Raw genomic sequence first — 24,247 nt, forward strand, 5'->3', positions numbered from 1 at the left:
GTGTTACACAGTCGGACGTCCACCTCCCGGACCAAACACAGAGAAAGACACACTGACATTTCGTCTAAGGTTCTGCATACTGAAGGGTGAGATCTGAAGTACTTAACGGGCTTTACAGTTTCACCTGACAGATCTCATTGACCTCAATCTGAAGCTGGTTGGGGATCCTAATCTACTCACTTTCAATTATGTGCGCACGCTTGCACAGTATGGTTATGTGTGTGTGTGAGCATTGCACAGCATTTTCCTGTTACTTGTTTTGTCCTCATCCGCATGTTATGTGCTCTGTACATGAATTGTCTTTTGAGGAGTTGACAGTGACAAAGCCCCTGAGTCACAACTGTGGATGAAAGTGGATCATATAACTTTTACTCAGACACTTAGCTACTGCAATTGTGTAAGAGTGTAATCTTGGGAGACACAAGATGAATCATTTCAAAAAATAAAACAGGCAATAACTAACACCGAGGGCAGATTGTGAAAAACAAACAAACAAAGAAACAAAACAATCCCCACAGTTATTTCAATTTAATTTTCACACCATAGCAGGACAAGATGATGATGAACCAGTTCAAAAACGTATTGGAAATGCAAATCTACGCTTTGGAAAGAGCATCTCTGTGTTTTCATAAGGCTACACAGCCTAAGTGTTTAGTCGTAAAATGCAAAAAATACACAGGAAATGAGGCATGTGACAAACCACAAAGCTGTTTTCAAATATTTATTGTATAAACAGCTGACCTTAAACTACATGCCTTCACCGGCTGTGTGGCTACATGCACACGGGTGTGGGCACCTGTGCACTTGGTGGATTCGTGTGACCCGTTTGACCGGCCCCACCTCAACATTTACTTTACCGCCTATAGTATTTTACAGTGTGGTATTGCTACTAAATAAAGGATCTCAGTACTTTCTCCACTACTAAAATGCATGAGCCCGTCACTGTCAAACAGAAGAGAACATATGTTATTATAAAATATAGAGCTTTAATTTATTAGTCTGCAACATTGATGAGGAAGAAAAGATAAAAGTAACTTTTTTTACATGTCATCACAATGACATCGACTGTGCATTATATCATACATTACTTTACCTCAATGACTCGTAGCAGAGTCGGCCGAATAGAGAAAATAAAATTGATGCACGTTTGAAATATAGGCAAAGTTGTTTTGCAAATTTCTGAGAACGAGGGAGAGAGAGAGGGAGACAGAGTGGGAGAGAGAAGAGAGAGGATTTAAAATCAGCATCTGACCCTTTTCTGTACCTTCAGTTCATCACACCATTCGCAAAGGTGTGAGCAAATCCTCCTTGCACTGGTAGTATTTCCATATCCCCACAACGAGAAAGACATTCACCGACATCCACAGCAACGTAGCATTTTAGACAAATACCATATACATACACTGTACATGCCATGCACAATGAAAAGCCACCTTTTGAAGATTTTGGTACAGGTTTCTCTTCAGGTTCAACAGTGATCCGCCTGTTAGTGGTTGCACTTGTGACGTTTGATTTCACTCTATGGAAGTTGCTCAGGTTTATATAAAGTATGTGGCGCGGTCGATGGCAGGATGGCAGGATGGCACTGCATTGGGCCGACAGAAAGTCGCTGTGAAAGCTCTGTTGTGACACAGTGAACACAACACCAATAAAAACGGCCAGTCGTCAAGCACTGAAAACCCCCCCCCCAAAAAAAACACATTTGTCACTGTTATCTTACTGATGTGTCAACTGGTTAAGTGGCCGAACACAATATTCACTTAGTGAAACCCATATTTAGCATAAAACTGGCAGGAATGCAAACTTTGGATTCATTTAGAGCAAAAAAAAAAAAGATAAAGAAAAGAAAGAAATCCCTTGAGCATACAAACTGCATGCTTCCTCGTGTGAATATACTGCATAATATGCCACAGATACACAGATAAAATCGATTTCTGCTCATCAAGATCACCAATTTGGCAACAGAAGGTGCTTTGTCTCCTAGTAGTTGGTTGTTGTTTTTTTAAAATCACAAACTGTCACAAACTCACACATAGCTGCCTGCTGGAATTCCTTTTCTCTAAAGGGAGAAAAGAGAAGGCAATGTTATATTTTCAGCTTTAGTGTCATTAAAAGAGGGCCCCCCCCCCAAAAAAAAAGAAAGAAGAAAAAAGAAAAAAAAAAGAACAGCTCATCACAAAGATCACGTCGGTCAAGGATACAACATTGAGATGTGATATTCACATATAAACAAAACAAACACTTGGCAGCAACTGATTTTGGAAGAATTTGGGTCGATTGGGTGACACACCATCATTACTTGAGGCCAGGCTGGACCACATCGTCAAAGGAGGGATGTCCCCTGCCACTGAGGGCCTTTCATCCACACGTGACCGTGGGACTGTGACACGTTGTCACAGCTGTCGTCTGTGGGCATTTCTTTTATCCTTAATTGTCCCATGAAATGCCATAATTTATCAACAGCTTGTATCTTGCAGTCACAAAAAAAAAAAAAAAAAAATACAGTACAGAGTTCTGGTGAAGAAGTTTAGGGAAGTCCGAAAAAGAGCAGCGGCGTCCTGACTCGACTTCCATCTTAGACACTGAATACTGCCAGCAGTCATGTGATCCAACATGGTCGCCCGTAACATTTTCTGAATGCACGTCCATCAGTCCCTCGTCCATGTGTGGATACTCCCAATGTCCTGGGTCGTTGTTGCTGTTTCTCAAAAACACCAAACATAAAGATATCCTCAACATAATAACACGTCGTTATAAAGAAATAACACTAACAATAATATTATAATAATAACATTTGCACAGATTTACCTATTCACAAAAAAAACATGTTTTCTAGATACGTACAAAGAATTACTTTTTACAACCTACAATAAATATTGTGTTTATTTTTTTTTTTAACAGTCACTTAGAAACTGTTTGATGCTGTCGCTTTGGGTTGCAGTGTCTGTCTTGTCCTTTATGATAACTTGATTTTTCTATCATTTGACTGGAGTCAGTTCCCTAAAATGGAGGGTTGCAGTGTTTAGGAGGTTGTGGTAACAGGTGGACAGGGGATGATTGAGGATAACAAGGGTGCGTGTCCAGCTTCTCATGTCGCAGCTGGAGTTGTCTGCTCGTCATGATGTCGACGGTTGCGCGGCTTCTTCTGCTCTTTCAGCTCCTTCAGGCTCTTGGCTTTGGTGTCCCCGAGGCCGGCATCTCCAAGCTGCCAGTAATCCTGGCAGTACTGGTTGATCAGGCCCATCTCCGGCTGGCTCAGAATCGTCAGCAGGTCCTTGTACTGCCCGGCGCTCGGAGTCCAGGCGCTGGCCTGGAGCGGAGGCAGGGCCGGGCTGCCCGTGTCCACCAACACGTTGTTGACCGTGCGGCTGGAGAGGACCACGAGCTGCAGCTTGACGAGTGTGTGTTTGAAGTTTTTCTCTGTGGACGTGCACTGGTAGATGCCGCTGTCAGAGGACTGCAGTGAGCGGATCAGAAGGCCTTGTTCTGTTTTCAGGGTGCGGCCCTCGGAGCGAATCTGGACAGAGCAGGCGGACAGCGAATTTTTAAAAACACAACACCAAGACCAGTTCAATGATCATGTTCACAAAGGCAGTGGAGCTACCGTAACCGCTTTACAGTGACAGCTTTGCTCACCTCTTTCCTCCTGTCGCTGTTTTCCTTCTGCAGGTGCCACTTCAGAGACACATGAGGAGACCTGGCCTGGCACTCCAGGAAGGTCGTGCTCCCCTCCACGCCATACAGAACGCTCTCCACAGTGTTCTTGTTCACTGTGAAACGACATGTGAATATATTTCATGTATTGTTCCTGAGAATAAATATGTGGAGCTCAGGAGGCAGATAAAAGATAAATAAGAAGAAGAAAAAAAATATTGCCATTTCCATTTAACTAAGAGAATATTTAGGTCCCTGAATTGGGTGTGAGCAGAATAAACACTCACCATTGGAGTTATAACCTCTGCACTGGCGAATTGGGTTGCCGTACTTTACATCCTGTCGACGGCTCCGTCTAGAGGGGTCAGATCAACATACGGAAATAAAAAGGTTAACTTCAACATATTTCAGCATTTTTTATTCTTATTTTAAAGTCACAGGCAATGAATATGAAGAAGACTTCTCTAAAATCAAACTCGTACTGTACCCATGCATGCCTGTCTACACTATCTTGATCCTCACCTCTTCTGTGAGGCCGAGTATCTTGAGCAGGATTTGCCGTCCCAGGCGCAGTACGGGTCTCTGGCCAGACAGCAGTCGGCGCAGGCCTCCCCGTACACATCGCAGCGATGGAGCGCCAGGTGGGTCACACCCAACACCGATCCTACATACAATTGTTGCTATAACAAAACACATTTTTTTAATGAGAGATTATATTGTCTATAGGTGACATATAACAGACTTGTTATTTTTCAACAACTATTGGTTATAAGCACTTTCCAGGTAACTTACCCGTTTGGATGAAATCTTCATGGTGGTAATTGGGGTGGGAACCTGCATTGATACAGATAAAAACAAGCTTTAAATAAGAGTTTTTAAAAAAGGACGAAGATGAATTGATGGGTTAGACAGAGGAAGAATAACTAGAATATGGAGGAGAATGTGGTGACTGACCTTGAAAACCTCCACTTCCTCCAATACCAGCTCCTCTGTCTGCAAGTCGTCTCTCGGCAGGACAATCACTTTCTGGACCGTCCCCCGATCTGTAGTGTGCGAGTGAGAACCCAGATTAACTCTGACCCTCTGAACTACATTCATCTTTACTATTTATATCTTAATATTTCTAAAAAAAATTGTGTTTTGAACTGAGAATGGTTTGCACACAGGGACCATCTATGTTTAGGAGACAAGCACAACATAAATGTTTCAAATATTGTTATTCTGTTACAGGTGACATCTACTGCACTCATGTTCGTTGTGGGAGAGGGATCCCTGAGAGTTCTACCTTCCTTTCCTCTGTTAATTTTTTTTGTTTGTTGTAGTTTTCCTTCATGCTAGTTGAGGATTAAAGACAGATGATGTTGCACCATGTTCTGATTATTGAACCCAATGTGGCAAAATGTGATTTGTGAATACGGGCTGTACCAATTCAATTTGATTGATCTATTGATCCTCTAATCAATACATATCAAATCAAACTTTATTTTGCGCCTTTTGTGCAAAGTTGCCAAACAAGGTGCTTACAAGTACAATGAAAATACAATTCAAAGAAGATACATAAGGACATGATGAATGGAATAAATGAAAAAAGAATATTAAGAGAATACAAGGATAAAAAGTTTTTAATGAGGCCTCAGCTCCCGTTGTTCCAGAGGCAAATGCCATTAACACTATTGCTGCCTCCACTCTGCTTGTGTGTGAACCTATAAATAGTACGAACATCAAACTATCAGACTATTAGATTACTGCAGTCATCACATAATATCCGGTGAGGCCTGAGACCACTGACCTGTTCCCAGGAAGAGCACCTCGTAGCTCCCGTCTGCAGCCGTCACTTGGTCCACGGCAATCGTGGTGAACTCATAGTCCACGTTGGTTCTGACCACCAGGGGGCGCTTGTGCACTGGGTAAACGGGATTGTTCATGGTGGGGTGGTTCCTCATGAAGTTGATAACCTCATCTGGGTAATCCTTGGTGGATTTCATGTTGGGGGTGAAAGTGCCCCCAGGACACTGCAGACAAAAACAGATCCAACCGTCAAACCTGTAATTTACCAAATTCCTTCTCCAGTGAAAAAGGGATGACAGAGGGTTTTTCTTTGCAAAGGGAGGAAGGGTGTATTCGTTTTTTTATTTTTATTATCATTGTTTAGGACTTACGGTGCCAGGTCGTGGGTAGGGAATCTTCCCGGTGTATGCCACCCACTGGTAGTTGGGCCCTTCCTTGTGGGCAAAAGGCCCGTTGAAGACCATGCGGATGTCGGCCATGGAGTAAACGCACACCGCGGAGCCTTTAAAGACGGCTCTGGAGGAGGACAGGGGAAAAAGGGTGAGCGTAGAGAGACAGGAGCTAGTGGATAAAGATTAACTCACTCCCTGAGATAATTACTGTGGGCACTCTACCTCCTTCCCACATACTCTGCCCGTCTCTTACAGGAACGCACTGAAACATTATGATGCACAAACACACTCGCAAAGCGACGCAGCTAGAGTCAAGCTGTCTGATACACTGACATACAAACTCCCACGTACAGCAGAGAATCGCCAGGGCTCAGGCTCTCGCCGCTGTGTGGTGGGTGTGCTGTGTTTGTAACTCCTGTCATGGGCCTCTATCATTAGCACCACATGTGTTTTTATCAGCCGGGTTCAAAATGTGCTTGGTGCCCGAGGAAAGGAAGGAAGCAGTAACAATATTTGTTTCTCAAATACATTAATCAGGACATGTTTATTGTGACTCTGCGAGCAACATCTCCCCGCTTGTGTGCAGTCGGAATCTCAATTCGCATGTCTGGTTGGGATGCCTGGAATTTTAATGCTTTGTGCCGAATGACAATTTGCTACGAAGCCTGACCTATGAGGAACTGTAGTCTCAGTCAGTCTCTCAGAGGAGCGCCACACGCTCCGGGCTCCAGATTCACTTTCTGTCTCGTCTTTGTAACCTGAATCTGACAGGCCATATGCAACACAGCATTTCAATATCAGAGAGCTGATACCTTCAGGCTGAGTGAAAAAGAATGACTAGAAAAAAAAAAAAACGACAGGAGGAAACCAAATTGCACCTTCCCTCCAAACTGCATCAAAGTTAGAGAGATTCAAAAAGCTGTCAGTCACTTACCCTGAGACTGAGAAGACGCCGTAGATGACAGGATTCTTGGTGTCTTGAGTTGGCTGGATATACACATCCCCTAATAAATAAAGAGATAATTCATAGTAATTATTCACAGTAATAAAAGCGGCGGTAAAATAAGTGTTCAGATCCTTTACCTAACTAAAAGTTTAACCAATAAAGGAATTTAGAAAATCTAAATCTATCTATAAAAACTACAGAAGTGTCATCAGCCTGTGACTGTTAATTATTATTAATATATATGACACTGTTAATTTTTCAACCTGTATGCAGTTTTATCTACTTTATATACAGCCAAGTAGTTAAGTGTCACAAAATAAATCTGACAGGTCATGAAGATCATTAGTGTGGTAGGAAAGAAGAGGAGTTTTCTGCTACACAGATACAGAGGGTTCATATTTTCAGCTTTTATGTGTAATAACAGACAATTTTATATCTTTGATCCTAAAGCAGTCAGGTTAAGAGGAGAAACCCAGAGATCCAAACTTAAAACTGTTTGTTTGTAAGGAGTCCCAAGACAAACAGGTTGAGAGCCAATGGTTTGATTCTTAACAATAATTGAACAAACTTATCACACGTTTTTCTTAATTAAACCCAATATTACATAGTAACTGTGTTACATGAATGCAGTCGAGCAAAAACAGTATTTCCCTTTAAAAAGTTAGAGGTGAAGAAGTTTATGTTATAGTTATAAAATGGAAATATGTACAAATGCCTCAAAACTGTCCTTACGTGCAGCACTTGAGTGAATATACCGCCTTTCTACAGACTCACAATAACACTCACGTCACGAATGTCCACACAAAGAAAAGTAAATATTAATGTCTGCGTCTCGTGTCAGACCATCCCGGGACTTTATTGGTTCACAGGTTCCACCTGGTTCCAACCTAAAGTAATTGTAATTGTGACATATGGAGACTTTTGGCTTCCTACGAGGGGGGAGTTAAGGGAGGATTGTGGTTACTAGAGCCTCGGTGAGATCCCCAACGCAAACTCTTCCAAAGCTGAAACTAGCCCGTCTCAGCGGGGAATAGAAGTGAAACAGAGATCTCTGGTGCAACATGGCTTTAATAGGAGCCATATGCATCCAGTGACTGTAAGGGTTGAGGCCGTTGTGAACCCTGCATATCCTCTGATGACTTAATGAGAGAAAAGTGCAAGGAAAAACAATAAGGAAGAGAAGTGAAATAAATTTGAATTGGACAGGTTGAATAGAATAACACCATATCTGCACTTGAACACACAGGTCCATTTACTTCTTTGCATCACTGGGAAACTAGAGAAAAAAGACCTCGGATCACTTGTTTCAAATAACCTTGAACCTTGAAAACAATTACCTGTAGTGGAAAGTCTTTGGAAGAAATACAGATTACAATGATCAGGCATGGAATCCCATCCTCTCCTTCATAACATGATATCTTTTTCATGGTTATCTGTCAAGCTATTAATGTGACACGCCAGAGTAAGAATGCAGAGCCACCCTCACATATTTATCCCTCGCATATCACCTGAATGAACTTGAGAAGCAGTGCGCAAAGGAACAAACTGCTAAGCCACAGCTATGTGAAATGTTGATCCCTGTGCCCTTGGCGTTGTCTAGTGTGCACAAGATAAACAGGAGGAAGCTTGAGTTCACGTGGCTCGCTCAAAGACTCTGAATTTGCAAAGCTGCAAAATCCACAAAACCTGCCTTTGATCATGAGTTTTAAATCTCCTCAGACAAAATAAGAAAAATCTCCTTACATGTCAAGGTATAAAAATGACAGGTAATGGCTGCACACTAAAGCAAAAAATTAACTTTTGGCAAACAGCAAAGACATTCATAACCCGCCTGACGCCAGTTTGACAGACCTCCCGGCTACAGAGAGAGCGCAGGGAAGGAGAAAAGAAATAAATCAGAGGAGAACGAGTTGCGTCACAGCAACTTTTGTTTCTTATGTGTCGGATCAGACAGACTCTCCGAGGCACTCGCAGCATGACATTAGCCGGGAAACATCTCCGGTTGCTGCACGCACAAAGACTTGGGGAAAAAAATGAGGTGCTGTGAAGAAACTGAGAGGTCAATGAATAGCCCCTGGATGGAGGAAGGACTGAGATTGTATATGATTATCTCCTTGATACTAGAGATGTGCGCCTAAAATATGTTGTTGAGATGTCCACTCAGGATGATTACAGAGAAAACAAGCAGACGAAAAGCAGCTACACAGAAAAAAAAGAGCCCACTTTCTTCATAAAGAATGAAAGGGTTTAGGGATTTGAGGACTACAGTGACAGGAGAAAAAAAAATAACTCAATGAAAAAAATGTTTCACTCCATAATTACATCTCAGAAAAGGCAATAAAACTTTATTGCCCGCACATTTATTCCTCGCTCTTGCCTGGCAGACATTTTCAACTCTCACGCGTCTACATGTGTCGTTTTCACTCCGTCTTTTTTAATCCCCCTCTCCCCGGTTGAACACTGAATGCCCCCCCCCCCCCCCCCCCCCCCTCCGTTTGCCTCGGCTCAGCTTCGCCATCTGAATGTACTTCGCTCTCCCTCCCGTGAGTCCTCATACAGCCACTCTGATGCCTCTGCTGGGCTCCATCAGGACCAGCAGGAGACAGAACACATTTCCACCAGACCGTCTGTGGTTGAGGGGAAGGCCGACCGCAGCGCAGTGGGACGTTGCACTGCGGCTCAGGACTCGCGGTGACCTCACCGCGTGTGCTCATCTGGACTAAGACAACAGCTGACCTGCTGTGCTGCTGTGCGCTGACTAAAAGTACAGCAGCGCTGACGCCGTGTCACTGACACTGAACGTTCCTCATGCATAGAACATACATTTGCAAATTGCAAAAGCCTCATCGAAACAGAAATAAGAGATGTATTCATACGTTCAGCTCGTAGCTCTGTTACAATTTCTGGGTGAATTAATTAGCAAAATCACACCAGATGGACAAAATCAGAAGGATGATTTTCAAAAATGAAAGATCGAGCTGGTCTTTTGTGGTCTGAGAATGTGTGTACTCTGATCTGATTCAGTCCTATAGTGTCTTTTTTACTGAAACTAAGCAAAAATAAGTGAAAATGGTCAAAGATCTGTTGCTCATACCACCAGTCACTATAATTTCAAGATTACAACAAATCCCTGCCTAATCCTGTCAGTCATGTGAATGATGGACAGGCTGGGATAATCAACAGGGGGTCAGACTGATCCCAGCTGCTCATTACTTCTGTGTGTGTGTGTGTGTGTGTGTGTGTGTGTGTGTGTGTGTGTGTGTGTGTGTATGTATGTATGTGTGCTTGCTTTTCCATCTCTTGCTTGGAAAAAATCAATAAAATCAAAGTACAAATTCTCTGTGAAACCTCCTGATGGTGTTCGGAAGCAGAGCGATCACAGTCTTACAGTAAGGACAGCACTTTCTTCAGGATGGCACCTACTGTACGAGAGCCATGTTAATGTTCAAAGGAATATATATATGTCAAGATTAACATGTATGAGTCACTGATACCCTAATCTAAAGCCGCAGCTTCCCTAGGAGCCCTTTCGCTGTACGTAAGCAGAGGTGTACAGTACAGTAAGCCGCTGGCCCGCACACTGCAGCGAAATCTCAGCAAATGTGGATTAACATCACGGTGAAATAGGGCAAAGCAAAACGCGAAGAGAAGTCTACAAATGAGAAAGTTGTTGATTCTGAATCTGTCAACATGACGTCCATCTGGGGGAGACCTTGTTTTGCATCGTCGTGGTTACATGGATTTCATGTAAGAGTTCTCACTTCCCTTCTGCCAAATTATTTTCTTTGTCAGATCACAGACAAATTCATAATGCGCGTAATGTTGACTCTGAGCAGATGTGGTTTTTGTTCACTCAGTCGAATACTTTGATCTGTAAAACGTCACATTAAGTGGTTGCAATCTGACTTTTGTGGGAAAAAGTTTTAAAACGCAGCAAATTCTAGATTGTGAATGCCGATTAGTGTTTCAGGACAAAAGGCAGACACAAGCACCAGAGATTCTCTGATAGGGTGGGGTACGGGGGGAGAGTGTTAAAAAGAGGGAACTAATAATTCAAACTCACGGAGTTCATCAAAGTGCGTCTCAATGCCGTCCGCTCCGGGCACTGAGCAGATGAGTCGAGCCTTCAGAAATGTGCTCCACTTGTTCACCAGACAGCAGTGACCGCCGTCGTCATTCTGTGAGGCAGAGACACACAGTAGTCATTCAACAGCCTCAACACAAAGAGTCTGTCCAGCGTCTGACTAACAGCTGTTTAAAACAACCATCCGAACTAACTGCCCCGGGCCTGTTGTTGTTGGGCCTGTTGGAATAAAGATCAGCCCTGTGTTTCGGCTCGGCCCATCTGCACGGGAGGTCAGCCAACATCTACTACGGAGGTAGACATTCGAGCCTTGGGAAAATGATTCACGGGCTCCACGAGTCCAAAAGATTTGCATGGGTGGAAGAAAAACATTTTGAGACTATCTTTATCTACTGTAAAATAGTGTACAGGACGAAAAAAAAATCAGATTTTAGAATGTCTTGTGATCTTTGGAAAAAGTGTAGCAGGTTTTATCTTCCAGTCTCAGATAGGAAATGTTTTATTTTGGTTTTTTTTAGACATGCTAGTGGCATGGCTTTTGGGGTGGCACTGTTAGTTGGTCGCTTCACTGCACTTTGGTCCATACTGTCTAAACATATATTAGATGGATTGATATTATATCTGGTAAAGACATTCATGGTCCCCAGAGGATGGAGCCTACTGACTTTGGTGATCATCTAACTCCACCAGCAGGTTCAAACTTGCAATAAGGAATGAAATATCTTGTCAGAAGGACAGGAATTTGTGATGGACACTCCAGTTCCCAAGAGACTAAATGACATATCTCAGTTCAGACTGGCATCACATTTTGTACATATGTTCATGGTTCTCAGATGTGCTGTGTTATGACTTTTGTGATCTCCTGACTTTTGCTGGTTCCACCATGAGGTTTTGGTTTTTTTCTTGACAATTTTAGGATGGATTGTGGTAAAAAAAAGAAAAGCGGAAATATTCATGGTGTCGACTGGCAAAAAAATTGATCTTTCATCAGCAGTCATAGTCAGATCAAACCTTTCTATTTGCCCAGACCAGAAACAACCCTGCAAATGTGACGTTCCAATAAGCCTCAGCTGTACTTTGAATTTAGTGTAAATTTGTAAATGTTAACAGGTTAAACTAAGACTGTAAACATAGGAAGTATTGTACCTGCTATTGGTCAACATGTATAGACATGTTTATGATTGTCATCATAAACATGTCTATACCGATCTAAGCATTTGTGCGGCTCAAAGCACTGCTGTGCCTGAATACAGCTTCACTGAGCTGCTAGTAAGGCTGAAGACACTTATTCTTGTTTAGTATACATCTTGTAATTCACATACTTTAGTGGGGATGCAGCCTACAAACGCAGGAGCATGCTGAGAGATGATTTGAATGTTTTGGACACTGCCGCGGTGCCCAAGGCTACAGCGCTACATCACTGAGTAAACACAGCTCAGGCTTTGTGTGGACGTCTATGCACGTACACAGATGTGGACTAAAGTAAACTCTGACACGCAAACATTTAATCCGGAGGAGCAAACATAACAGTAAACCTTCCCAGAGTTAGCTGTGGAGGCAAAGAGTAAAATTTTGTTTTGTAACTGGGAATTGGTGTGTGTAATCTTTTTGTGCTCAGCAGATACTGGTGGTCATGGCGGGGCTTTCTTTCTGGTTCTCTAGGCGACGAAGAAACAGGACACAGACTGTAACTAACCATCACGGAGGCATATAAACCTTTCACTGGTGATGATATAAACCTTTCCCTGGTGATGATCAACATGAGGTTGGTTGACTGGTGTGATAACTCACCAGGCAGATCCGGCCTATCCTGGACTGGGTCATGGGACTCTGGCCCATCTCAGAGGCTTTCTCGCGGAAGAAAAAGTAGAGCTTGTCGTCATTCTTCTCAGCACTGTCTGGGATGAGGTGTGCGTGGACAAATGTTGGATCTGGAGAAAAGAAATATAGATGGAGAAAGAGCATTACTAGCTGTGCAGCACATGTCCCTCTATACACGAGCTGTGTCCAAAAGTGCAGACTTCAACACACCTACTGTGTGGTGAAGTCTGTGAGTGCCGAGGACTGTTCCAATCCACAATTCATCACGTCTGAAAGGGGCCTCCAGCAGACTTTACTTTATAGAAATATAAATGACTGCACTTAAGAAAGAAACAATAATTCCCATCTAAACTTTTTTATCTTCAAGGTTCAAATTTTATGGTTTGATCGCTGAAAATATTCCAGCTGTCTATACTGGCTGTGAAGATCTAAAAATAAACTCATGTACACTAAGTATGGACATTTTCCTGAAATCTTACGGTGGGGCTGTATGTGAGAACGCAAACGTTGCTGCGGACATTTTCTGGCATTTTCCTCGCCGGCCTCCCGAGCGACCTTTCTGGAAAATGTCTGAGTGAGCCCATGTGAGAATACAGCAGGGAAATCTCCTGAAAATTCCCAGCGAGCGAGTGGGCGTGAATTATCGCCATGTCCTGCCTCCTGCATGCTCCACCCAGATGCCACAGAATATTAGTGTGAACTCATCTGACATTTGTCACATGTTTGAATCTCTCGATGGTCACAATGAACAGCAGGAATGATTACAGCAAGCAAAAGGTGGATGTACACGTTTACCTCTGTATTGTTTTAAGGGCAGGTAAAGGTTTTACAACATAAAATAAAAATGTCAGCCTATCCTATCCTCTAATTGCTCCTGAGACAATAGACCCTGAAAAAAAAATAAGAGTGTGATGGGTTACATGTTGGGAATCAATGGAAACAGGTGAGGTCTTGTTTCATAGCATATCTTAGCCTCTCGGGGCCTAACACCCTCACAAACTTGTCGTTATGACAGCAAACCCATCACATTATTATGATATGACTTAAGTCTGTGTGCACTCATTCTGCGAATCTAAAGGACGAAGATTTGGATTCCGCCACACGCATCCTTTAAATTCTGAGGTCGAAACTGAATAAAGGAGAGGCCCGTGAATAACAACAGTCTGGAGGTTAAAAAAAAAATGCTTTGTCTGTCCTACTGTAAACCCACCCCTCGATTTCTTCCTAGTGACAATGCTCAATACGGCATCACAGTGCGCTCCCACTGGCTGACTTACTGGGTCACCACTGGACACGCAACAAAGGGTGCCCCTCCCCACTGTGACCAATCAGGGTCCCAAATGGGGACAAACCAAAAACTGGGAGGGGGGATATCTAAGAGATTCCACATGGCTGATTAGCAGGACTCAGGTGTCCCAGTTCTGTGTACCACTACCAGGGGACTGTTGTCAGGGCAACAGGGTCAGAGGAAAATCCGGGAGCCGGCAACACTGGCGGAGACCGTGAGTGATTTGGAAACATCAACCGACAGCACCCGGCGAGCATTTATAGTGCTCTGACAATCACGGTTCATTAGACAGCAGAGGCTACTCTGAGTCATTATTGACATTCAGTAATTTCCCCCCTGCTACCACACTACTGACCTTGTTTTCAGGCTCTGTCGGCATGCAGTTTACAATTAGCACAGTGAATTTTATGATTGAAGTCAAATGATCAGCGGGTCACGTGGAGCAGGCTGGAGAGATCAACACACTCATTCCTAGAAGACTCTGGGAGACGAGGCATGGCTGATTTTCCGGGTAATGAGGCTGCATGCGGATGTTTGTCTGAGACATTAAAAGCAATGTTCTTAAGGAGCCGAGGAATAAATTAAAAATGATCTGGATGAGTGAAAGAAACAAAGCTGGGCGCAGCACAAGCGGTGAGCTGAGACATTACCGTTCAACCATCTGGAGTTGTACTGATCAGTCCTCATGGCTGTCTGCTTCCCCAGCGTACGAAAGATCGCAGAGTCTGTTCCCATGAAATCAATGTAGACTCCCGCATACAGCTCTCCATCTGTCAGTCACAGAGAGAGAGGGAATGATGTTGGGGAGGGTGAAGTCATGACGGATGAAAATCTTTTACAGGTCAAAATAGAGAACACGTGAAACATAATTAAATACGTTGCGTCATCCCCCTAGGTTTGATCAAAATCAGACTGATAGCACGCGCAGTGGCCGCGGACACCCAAAAGATTGAAATCAACTCTACACGATGACAGCACGGTGCCAAAAAATACATCATGCTGGAGTCAATGTCACATTCGGGTTAAAAATGGTGACCTCATAATTATATTGTAATCATACTCATGCTTATTAAGCCAATCAGTGTAATTTGAAAGGACAGCTGGATTTGTGCAGCCGGCTCCATGTCACATGGATTCACAGTGTACAGGCTGTGGTCAATGCTAGTGCAGCCCTTCAGTGTCTCCATCAGGCCCAAGCTGTCATGTCTGACATCTGCATGCACAGTGACGCCCACATCCTCAATTTTCCATGCATGTAAAAAAAAAGATGGACCTCAAGAGATCCTGCTGTCTGTCCAGTGACATATTGCGGAGGTGCGTGAAAGATGGCGAGTGAAACAGTGGTGTTACCAAACCCCACTAATGCCTAAACCAGGGAAATTCCAGTTTCCTCTGTTGTGTCAGTGCGGTGCGTCTCTCGCCTGCCAAATGTGTAAGAAAACCTGTAGATGATTTTTTTGTTTTTTTTGTTTTAACTGTTACAGTTTTGCTCGGTTCAGCTAGAAATGAGCTGACATGAGAGAGAGAGACTCTCTCTGTGCGCCACACACAAACACAAACACATGCAGGGCAGGAGGTCACTGATCAACAGCCATGCTTGACCACCTGTAAGCTGCTGACGGCAAAAGACTGACAGAGCAGTGCACAGACCACATATAAATGAACACATTGATAAAACTATACCTGTACAAGAGCTGCAATGATTAGTAAAACATGTCTTGGTTGCAGCATCTTTAATGTGAGGATTTACTGATCTGTCAGTTTTAGACTTTTGGTCAGACATAACAACCAACCTAAAGACACAGGCTTTGAAATATCTCTAAATGGCTTTTTTTATATTTCTCAAAGACAAAAGAATTTAACAATGAATCCACTAATCAAGAAAATGAGTGGCAGATGAATTAATAATTCAAACCACTGTCTGCGGCCCTAATCTGTAAATCTTGTGCACAGTATGGGGCTATATTCTTTAAGCAAACACTACAGAGGTGAAACAAAAATATTTAATTGAATAATGTTGATGCAAATACAAATTATCCCTTTGAGGCATGCACACAAACTGAGCAGAATAAAACCACAGACATATTGCAGAACCTTTGATTTCCACATCTACATGTTGTATTAAGGGAGAAAGGAAAAAAAAAAAGTGATACTTACTGATCAAAGCAGAGACGCTGTTAAGTTTGGGGTCATAAGGACATTTTCCTTTACCGGAATCCACTTTACCGGGTTCAAGTCGGAAAATATATTCCTGTAATGGCAAAGAATTAGGAAAAACATTGTTAATAACTTTCTTGTTTTCCCTTTTTCTTTTGGCAACAGATTGATTGTGTTGAAGGAATTATTTCTATATTTGGGTGGGAGGGTTATTATTTTAATGCAGCAAGTACAAGGCACTTTGAGTCAACAGCAGCGTCAAACTAGTAATGTGATCAGTTGGGAGACAAACTAACGATGAGGAGTGAGCTGTGACCCTATGGGCACTGAGCAACAGACTCTAACAGCACCGCTGGATCTGCTGAGGGGAACAAAAACGCGCACAAAGCCAGTTATCAGTGAGATGGAGAGGTGGAGGGAAAAATGCTGAGAGCAATCGAAAAAACTCATCCACCATGCCTCTGATGTTAGTGGCTCAAACAAGAACAAGAATCCATTATTTCACAGCGAAAGAGGACATCTTGAACATCTGTGTCAACACCGACTTTTTGTCGGGTGCTTCAAAGCTGGCTGATGATGCTTGACAGGCTGGAAATATAAGGGAAAGCGGAATAATGTCAAAGCTGTAACCCTTTCTTGGATGTTGTTTTTAAAACAAAAGACGCGTTGTGATGAAAGTGCTGCCATTTGGACCAACCCACATCAACCTCAAGACTAAACTTGACAGGTTTGCACATTTAATGGAAAATATTTTATATAAAAAAAAACCAATTGCAAAAGTTTTTTTTACATGTTAAAACTGATTGCACACTATAATGGCGATAAAAAAGCGACACCATCCGCTCTCATGTTGGTCTCCTATTGCTTTCACCATTTTATTCTCTTGGCCATTGGGACACGGTTTTCGGCGGAAAAAAAATAACGACCAGATTTACGGCACAAAGGAACTACGACGTCCATTACGTGACCAAAACAAGGAACAGAGTAGTGTAAATGGCAGACGGTGGAACAGTGGAATCGACAAACGCAAATCAACCCTGCAGGAGAAAAAGACCCTAACCCTGTTGTCTGAGGAAGCAGGCGAAGAAGGAGCGTGATAGAAGAAGAGATAAAACAAGGGTGAGCCGCAGACGGACATTCACTTCGCGGAGAGAGCTCCGGGACTTGAGAGGCTTCAAAAATGACATGCACGTTTGCCTTTTTTCAACTAGATCAGTAAGCGGCACAACCAGCCTACTTACTGGACGTTAACTCAAGGTTATCTCTGAAGTGATGCACCTGCATCATTACCGGTTACGACAGCGAATAAACAATAGTGCCGCCTGGGCACTAGGGGCACGGAATTTGCCCGTTGCCTCCGAGTAAAAGTGATTGACAGTGCAGGATTTTTTTTGGTTCCACAGTTTGTGTGTCTACATAAGAAATCGAAAATTTTGACTGTAGAGTTATTTGGATACTCAGTAGGTCATCAAGCTGCCTTATTAACCCATGATTGAAGAAAATAAACAAAAAAAAACAAAAATGATGTCATTTCCACTACTCCAACTGAGACTGAAAAGTTTTCCAGGTGGGCACCAGACTTAAGAGTCTTTACAAAACTCCCTTCTTCCCACCTTCGCATCCAAGTGCTCTGATGTAGTGCTGTAGTCTGCTGCCCGACTTGTTCTCCCTCCAGATTGGGTAGCTTGAAGGAATTGGGACCCCTAAAACAGAGACATGGCACAGCGGGCCACCTCGTTACCAACATTCGATTCCAGATCAAAAGTAAATTCAACTGGTGAACTTCCTGTGACATTGACAGAAATAGAAAAGGAGATAGGTGCAAAGAGAAGGAGTGTGTGTGTGTGTGTGTGGGGGGGGGCGGCGACAAGTATACTCAACAAAGACAAAGAATTCTAAGATAAATGGAAAGAAAAATGTCAAACTGGAGTGAAGAGAGCAAGAGACCCTGGTGGATGACATCCATCATTTAGCAGCCATGTTAGATTAGACTTAGTGTCATGCAAACACAGCTGCAAACTCCATGCATACAACATGCAGCACAGGGAGGGAAAATAGAAAAAGGGAGAGCAACAAAATGAGACCAACAATTGAACAAACATAGTGGCAAATAAGGTTAATGATAGAACAAATTTAACAAATATTAACGAATATTGAAGGACATTCAAATGGTTTAATTCTCAAAACGTCTTCGAGATAGTTTAAAAAAACGTTGAGCGTTAACTAAGGACTAAAACTGTGTGAGTCCCTCTGTGTACCGAGCGGGAGAATTTCTGAACAATTGGTTTCTGTTTACGTCTACTCTTACCACGGAAAACCCTTACAGTGTGAAGCAACATAGCTTTTGGGCCTCAGGGGAGAAGCTGAATGACAAGAGGCCGACTGACCTTTACATTGAAATCTGAACCCTTCATTTGAACTGTGATACTAAACAGGCAGACTGGTGAGCGTAAGTGTGCGGACTGTAGCCGCGCCGGCAGCTGCTGCAGCTCTGCGTGGCCGTCGCGCTGAAGCGAGGGAGGAAGGGGCAGAGGAAGGGGTTAGCTACAAGGCCGATGATGAATGAGAGCTTCCATCAGTAACGATGGGCTTTCAGAGGCCCTCAGCCAGACAGAACGACAGGCCACCGGCTCTGGTGTGTGTAAACAGGTGAGGGAGGGAGGGAGGTCTACGAGGAGGGAACATTTGCTCGAGATATACTGTCAATGTGCTGTTCCCAGCAGCGAGAGGAGATTCTCTAAGCGGTGGCAGTTAGGTGCCTCGCCAACCGCAATTTCGCAATGATAATGGAGATCTAGAGAGAGTGGCCGTGAGCTTTCTTCTTTTTCTTTTTCTTAGAATCCTGCAGACCGTGACACAGCGCAAATCGATGAAAACTAAGAAGCAGAAAATGATGGAAGGAAAGCAAGAGGCCATGAAACTGAGGAGCACGAGCAGAAGGAGACTCTCCGGTCCGAGATTGATTGACAGACATGGTTCTTTAAGAAGTGCAGGGGAAAGGTCACAGTGTCTCCACGGCTGCCTGGCTGGAGTCTTTGGTTACCTGTGACCTGCGTCCTCGGTCCACATAGGTGCAGATGGGGTTGTAGGCCCCGGTTCCACACACATACAGGTGGGTCCGGTTCCACGGCTCAATCAGACGGATGAAGTTTCCACATTCCCCCTGTGGGAGGGCAAACAAAAAAAAAAATACCCAGTAGGATTAGAGATTTAGGTAAAAAAAAAAGATTAAAATTGCAATGGAGAAAATGGTTACATAATACAAAATGCCCCACTGATGGTTAATAACCCCTCTGCCTGGCTTAAAACCATCACATCTATCATTTCCGCTGTTGGCTGGCTTGTGTTTGGCAGCTCCTCTCCCTGGCTCTGAGCGTCGGCCTGGCCCAGGCTCCACGTCAGACCACACTGTCAGACGGAAAATGTTTCCCAAACACCATCTAACTGTGTGGCAGGAACCAAGAACAGCAGTGCGTCGGAGCTGTCGAGCGTGTTCGCCGGGAGATTGAGGCTGAAGCCAATTCAATGTTCTGTCACACTTGACAGCCGGAAAACATTTTGGTTGAACCAAATTAGACTGCTGAGTGAACATTTAGGCTTTTTAGGAAAGAGCGGTGGTTTTAAATCCAACCTTTTTTTTTTTAAATAATGGAAAAGACAAAGATGTGAAAAACTCAACGTCGATGTGGTTAATTTAGAATTCTAATTATTTAAGTGGCAGGAATTTCGTCAGACACGACACGTTTTTGGACTGAAGACAAAAAGGTGGTGCTGGTGAAAACAGCTCTGTGCTTTTTTTTTCGAGGTCTGCAAGCTTTCTAATCTGTATTTGTCTAACCAGCTGTCCGCCTTCCTGGTCCCAATCCACCCAAATCAAAAAACTCCCATCTACAGAAAATGTACGGGCTTATGATATCTGTTCAGATTTGTCCGTCAATGTCTGCAAGCGGTGACAGCTGGTGAAAAAGAAAGGATGTACCAAGCGTAAAAAAAAAAGAAGAGTGTATGCGGGATGGGGGGCGGGGATGAGCCACTTTGGCAGATCTTAGCAACACGACAGATGCACAAGTCAGAGGTTTTCAGTGGGTGTGTTAGTGTGTGTGTTTTCTGTGTGTGTGTGTGTGTGCGCGCGTGCGTGTTTACGCATGTGGGCCTGCGTGTGTTATTCAGCGCACAGTTGTGCTCCCCCACAGAGAGCGCAGTGGGGATGATTGCCTTTGACCTCCCGCCTGAACCGACATCCCCTTTGAATTGCTTTTGAATTGTCATCATCTGTCATTCCCTAAAGAGCAGCTTTGCACTGCCAGGTATCTCACAGTAGCCAATTTTAAATCTTATTTTAGTGATGAAATTTCAAACCCACCTCTGACACACAAACACGCACACACACACACACACATACATGGAGGCCCATCAGTGCACACATGAACATACAGGGGCCAATACGATGTAGCCAGAGGCAGTGAGAGGCGGGGGTCACCAAACACGCATAAATGAACATTCCAGTTGGATAAACAGCAGCCTGCGCTCTCTACCAGCAGGGGAGAGCAGGGTTCTTAGCCAGAGCCTCATCACTCTGTCAGTGCCCACCACCTCTGGCAGCGCTCACCCCTGACGTAGATGAAATGAGAGTGTGTGTGAGTGTGTGTGTGCGTGCGTGCGTGCGTGCGTGCGTTTTCGGGAGGGTCAGATCATGTGAACAAAATCAAAAGACGAGGGTCTGGTTTTAACATGAATTTCAATGTGTTTCCATCTCGTCCTCATGGGGACTGCGCTGGGGTTGGCTGCGTTTGAACGTCTGAATCGTATCAACACTTCACGCGGCACTGTTAGCTCCTGGCAGCTAATTCGTTATATCTGAGCGAAAATAATCATTGCACCAAAAAGATCATATTTCAAAATATATATACGAAAAAGACGTTTTCATCTGTTAACGACGACGGCCGAGTGTTGCACGCTCCGAGCTCCTGCTCGAGCATAATTGGTGGCTTTTGTATAGATAGATAGATAGATAGGTAAATACTTTATTCATCCCAAGCTGGGAAATTCTGGTGTAGCAGCAGCACGTCTCACACAGCACACATTAAAAATATATACAATATTTACACAATAAATTTGAAAAATATACAAATTGCAAAAAAATAGAGAAATTATGAATAATAAATTCACAGAATTAACATGGAGTATTGAAAAATGGAACAAGGTTTATCTGTCAGCCAGAGATGAGGTGTTGTAGAGAGGTGTATGCAATCAGCAATCAGCCGCTGGATAAGAGCTTCACAGCTTGTCACACGTTGGTGTGGAGGAGATTTCAAATGTTCTTTGTTGACCCCGGGGCCACATTCAAAATCTGAAGCGTCCACCCCCATAACAAGGGCACGGTGGAAACACACTGGGGATTTTACACGAGGGCTTCGCCCTGATAAAAAAGGATATTTAAATGTGCAGCAGGTCACAAAAGGACGCAGGTTTACAGCGGTGCTGTGATATTTACTGGTGCATTACATTAGGGCCTCCTCCTTGGTCTTGAGCGTTGATGAATTGCTTTGGTGGTTTGCATGAAAAACATTTTGAATTGGGGCTGCAAAAGCATGATTACTTTTACAAGGATTAATGTGTCTATTATTTTTATTTTTTGGACTAGTTGATTAATTACCCAATCCTAGCCACGTGAGTACATCGAGAACAATCTCCCTCAGCCCAATGTGATATCTTTAAAATCCTCTTTTTATCTGACCAACAGTCCAAAGTCCAAAGCTCATGCAAACCAGAAAGAAGCAGTTAAAACTTACATTTTATGATTCATTTTGAATATTACTATATTTGAGAAGCAGGAACCAGTAAATGTTTGACATGTTTGCTATTTTGTTATCTTAAATATTCTTGGAAATTAATTTTCTGTAAAGTGACTAATCAATTAATTAATAAACTAATTGTTTCAGCACATCTGTTAATCTTAAATCACATTGTTTGAGTACTTACATTGGTGTCTTTTCCCGACAAAACACACTCAGTCTTCCTCTGGGGGGCAACGGGCCAGTGGATCTGACAGGGAGAAAAAAAGTAATCAACAATGCTGGTTAGCGGTGAACCCCTTTGAGGTCATCCAGTTTAATGTTTGCGTGGGACATTTCTTACGATGAGTGGCTCCTTGTTGATGTCGTGCAGATCCAGAGAGAGGATGTAATCTTTGCTGCCCACATACATGCGGTCGTGGTCCTCGTCCATGCGAAGGATGCGATAGTCGGTCGAGTTCAGCAAAAAGGAGAAGTGGTGAGCGGTGCCAGTCGACTTTAGCTCTATAGAAATGAGGCAAAGAGAGTGGAAAAATGAATGTGTTTGTTAGTGCCGTGCTGTGAGACTGTAATAGAAAATCATAGAATAAAACTAATGAACAGAAATATGGTCAAATTACATTTATAAACGAACTAAACTGCAACTGGTAATATTTGGCTATGTTCAGAGTAAATATATATATACAGTATATATATTTTAAATTAATCCAGTAATTAAGTGCTACATTTATTAACGGCAGTGGAGTTGCCAGGAGGTGGTTGGGGTCAATGGTGGGAGTACAGAGCGCACCTATGTCACGTCGTCACACCATCCATCTGTGGTTAGACACACTAGCACAACAGAGCTTTGCTTAAGGTTAAGAAAGATTGCAGGGTTTTGATTAATGTAAATAATCAGTGGTGCAGTTGAGTTGTATATAATTGTAATTTCTGGGAGACAGGTGACAAAGAGTCAGAGCTGCGTGGCAACAGATAAGCAGTAGATCAGTCACCGCTACATGGCAACAGAAAAGAGTCTAAAGTAAACTAAAACATTACATGGCTTCTTTCACAAAAAGGCCAGAAAGCAGTCAATCTTCAGGACCTGGAAGTTTGACCTTGGGCCCCATTCACCTCTTTTTCCCCAAGCTGAGCCGTGAAAGAGATGGTGGCCGTCATTATAATCTCTGCTCGTCAGTTCTCCATTTCAACAGCAGCAGTAAAAAGACGAAGATCCCTCCCAGGCTTAGTCTCACATCATATCATGTGCAACGTTGCCACGTCCTTTCCTCCGTATCACAGGTTTTCAGAACTATTTGGAAATAAAACAGCTCTCAGACGGCTCACATTCTGCTCAGGGCAATTCACTGGTGTGCGAGTTTGAGTTACACTCGGTGTGTGAGGGGAGATAAGTGGAGATCTGGTGTACAGAAAGCAGCCTTTTCTCCCGGTCCTCCCATTACCTCCCGAGCTGTTAGAGAATCTGATAGGTCTCTCTCTGTCCCTTGCTCTCTTTCAAACTACGCTTGGGAAAGTGAAGCTTGAGATGTTTAAGCCCGCACTTGTGCTGTTCCATTTACAGACAGGAGTAGAGTACCAGATAAGAGGACCTGTTCGTGTTCAGCTTCAATTGGGCCAGACAAACACCTCTACTGTTGTCTTGAACCGAGTCTGAGAGTCACTGATGGTGAAAAAGACACCTCCAACAGCCACAGCAGCTTTCCTTGACCGGGAGGAAGCAGAACTTATTATCTGACTTGGAAAAAAAAAGACAGCATGATGTTCTCCACTTGCAGAGGACATATGGAAATCCTGACACGAATCCTCTGCCAGAAAGCTTCTCAGCTGCTTGTGAGCTGAGCTCCTCCAGGAACTGTGAAATGCTGTTGTCACGGCACACGGGGAAGTGGATGTAGTAAACAGGAATAGACGTGGCTGTCACCCATGCAATTCTCATAAGTTCCCTCCATACATTCTGTAATGCTTGATCCTACTCACGCGGACAGAAATGTGTAGTGAGTCTGGGTGTTTACCCAACTCTCAGTGGAATCATGTTATGTGAGATGATCATAGTGAGGTATCGTCTTTATTTATTTTACACATTAACAGTATCAAATATTGAAGCCAATGCAGAAGTGCCTACAAAAGGGCGACTCCACTGGTTGCAAAGATAAGTCAGTCTAAGTCATAAGTCAATGCAAAAATGATTCAATTTCAATTCAGCATGATGTTCGTTTTGTGAATTGTGGTCTAATTTAGAGCAAAATAGATAAAGCATAGTATGCATTGGGGCATAGATGCAGTGTGATTGACAGCTAGTACTATCATTCGGTGCATGGGTGC

General features: G+C 43.3%; 1 protein-coding gene across 3 annotated transcripts in view; it reads right to left on the bottom strand.

Moving 5' to 3' along the window:
• Window positions 1-513: 513 nt before the first annotated feature.
• The window catches only part of LOC118308875 (semaphorin-3F), an 81,093-nt gene continuing 57,359 nt past the window's right edge, over window positions 514-24,247 (bottom strand). For 2 of the 3 annotated variants that reach the window (XM_035630304.2, XM_035630302.2), the window contains 17 exons: window positions 22,269-22,429; window positions 22,113-22,175; window positions 19,174-19,293; window positions 17,744-17,833; window positions 16,131-16,224; window positions 14,624-14,743; window positions 12,656-12,795; window positions 10,844-10,958; window positions 6,769-6,838; window positions 5,814-5,958; window positions 5,444-5,666; window positions 4,609-4,697; window positions 4,447-4,488; window positions 4,177-4,334; window positions 3,942-4,024; window positions 3,637-3,770; window positions 514-3,517 (listed from right to left, as the gene is read on the bottom strand). In XM_035630304.2, the coding sequence (XP_035486197.1) occupies window positions 3,089-3,517; window positions 3,637-3,770; window positions 3,942-4,024; window positions 4,177-4,334; window positions 4,447-4,488; window positions 4,609-4,697; window positions 5,444-5,666; window positions 5,814-5,958; window positions 6,769-6,838; window positions 10,844-10,958; window positions 12,656-12,795; window positions 14,624-14,743; window positions 16,131-16,224; window positions 17,744-17,833; window positions 19,174-19,293; window positions 22,113-22,175; window positions 22,269-22,429 (2,276 nt within the window). In that variant the 3' untranslated portion in view covers window positions 514-3,088. The remainder of the gene's footprint in view (window positions 3,518-3,636; window positions 3,771-3,941; window positions 4,025-4,176; window positions 4,335-4,446; window positions 4,489-4,608; window positions 4,698-5,443; window positions 5,667-5,813; window positions 5,959-6,768; window positions 6,839-10,843; window positions 10,959-12,655; window positions 12,796-14,623; window positions 14,744-16,130; window positions 16,225-17,743; window positions 17,834-19,173; window positions 19,294-22,112; window positions 22,176-22,268; window positions 22,430-24,247) is intronic. The other variant, XM_035630303.2, reaches the window with a different exon arrangement.

The sequence above is a fragment of the Scophthalmus maximus genome, chromosome 6 (genome assembly GCF_022379125.1).
Source record: "Scophthalmus maximus strain ysfricsl-2021 chromosome 6, ASM2237912v1, whole genome shotgun sequence".
Classification (NCBI taxonomy): Eukaryota; Metazoa; Chordata; class Actinopteri; order Pleuronectiformes; family Scophthalmidae; genus Scophthalmus; species Scophthalmus maximus.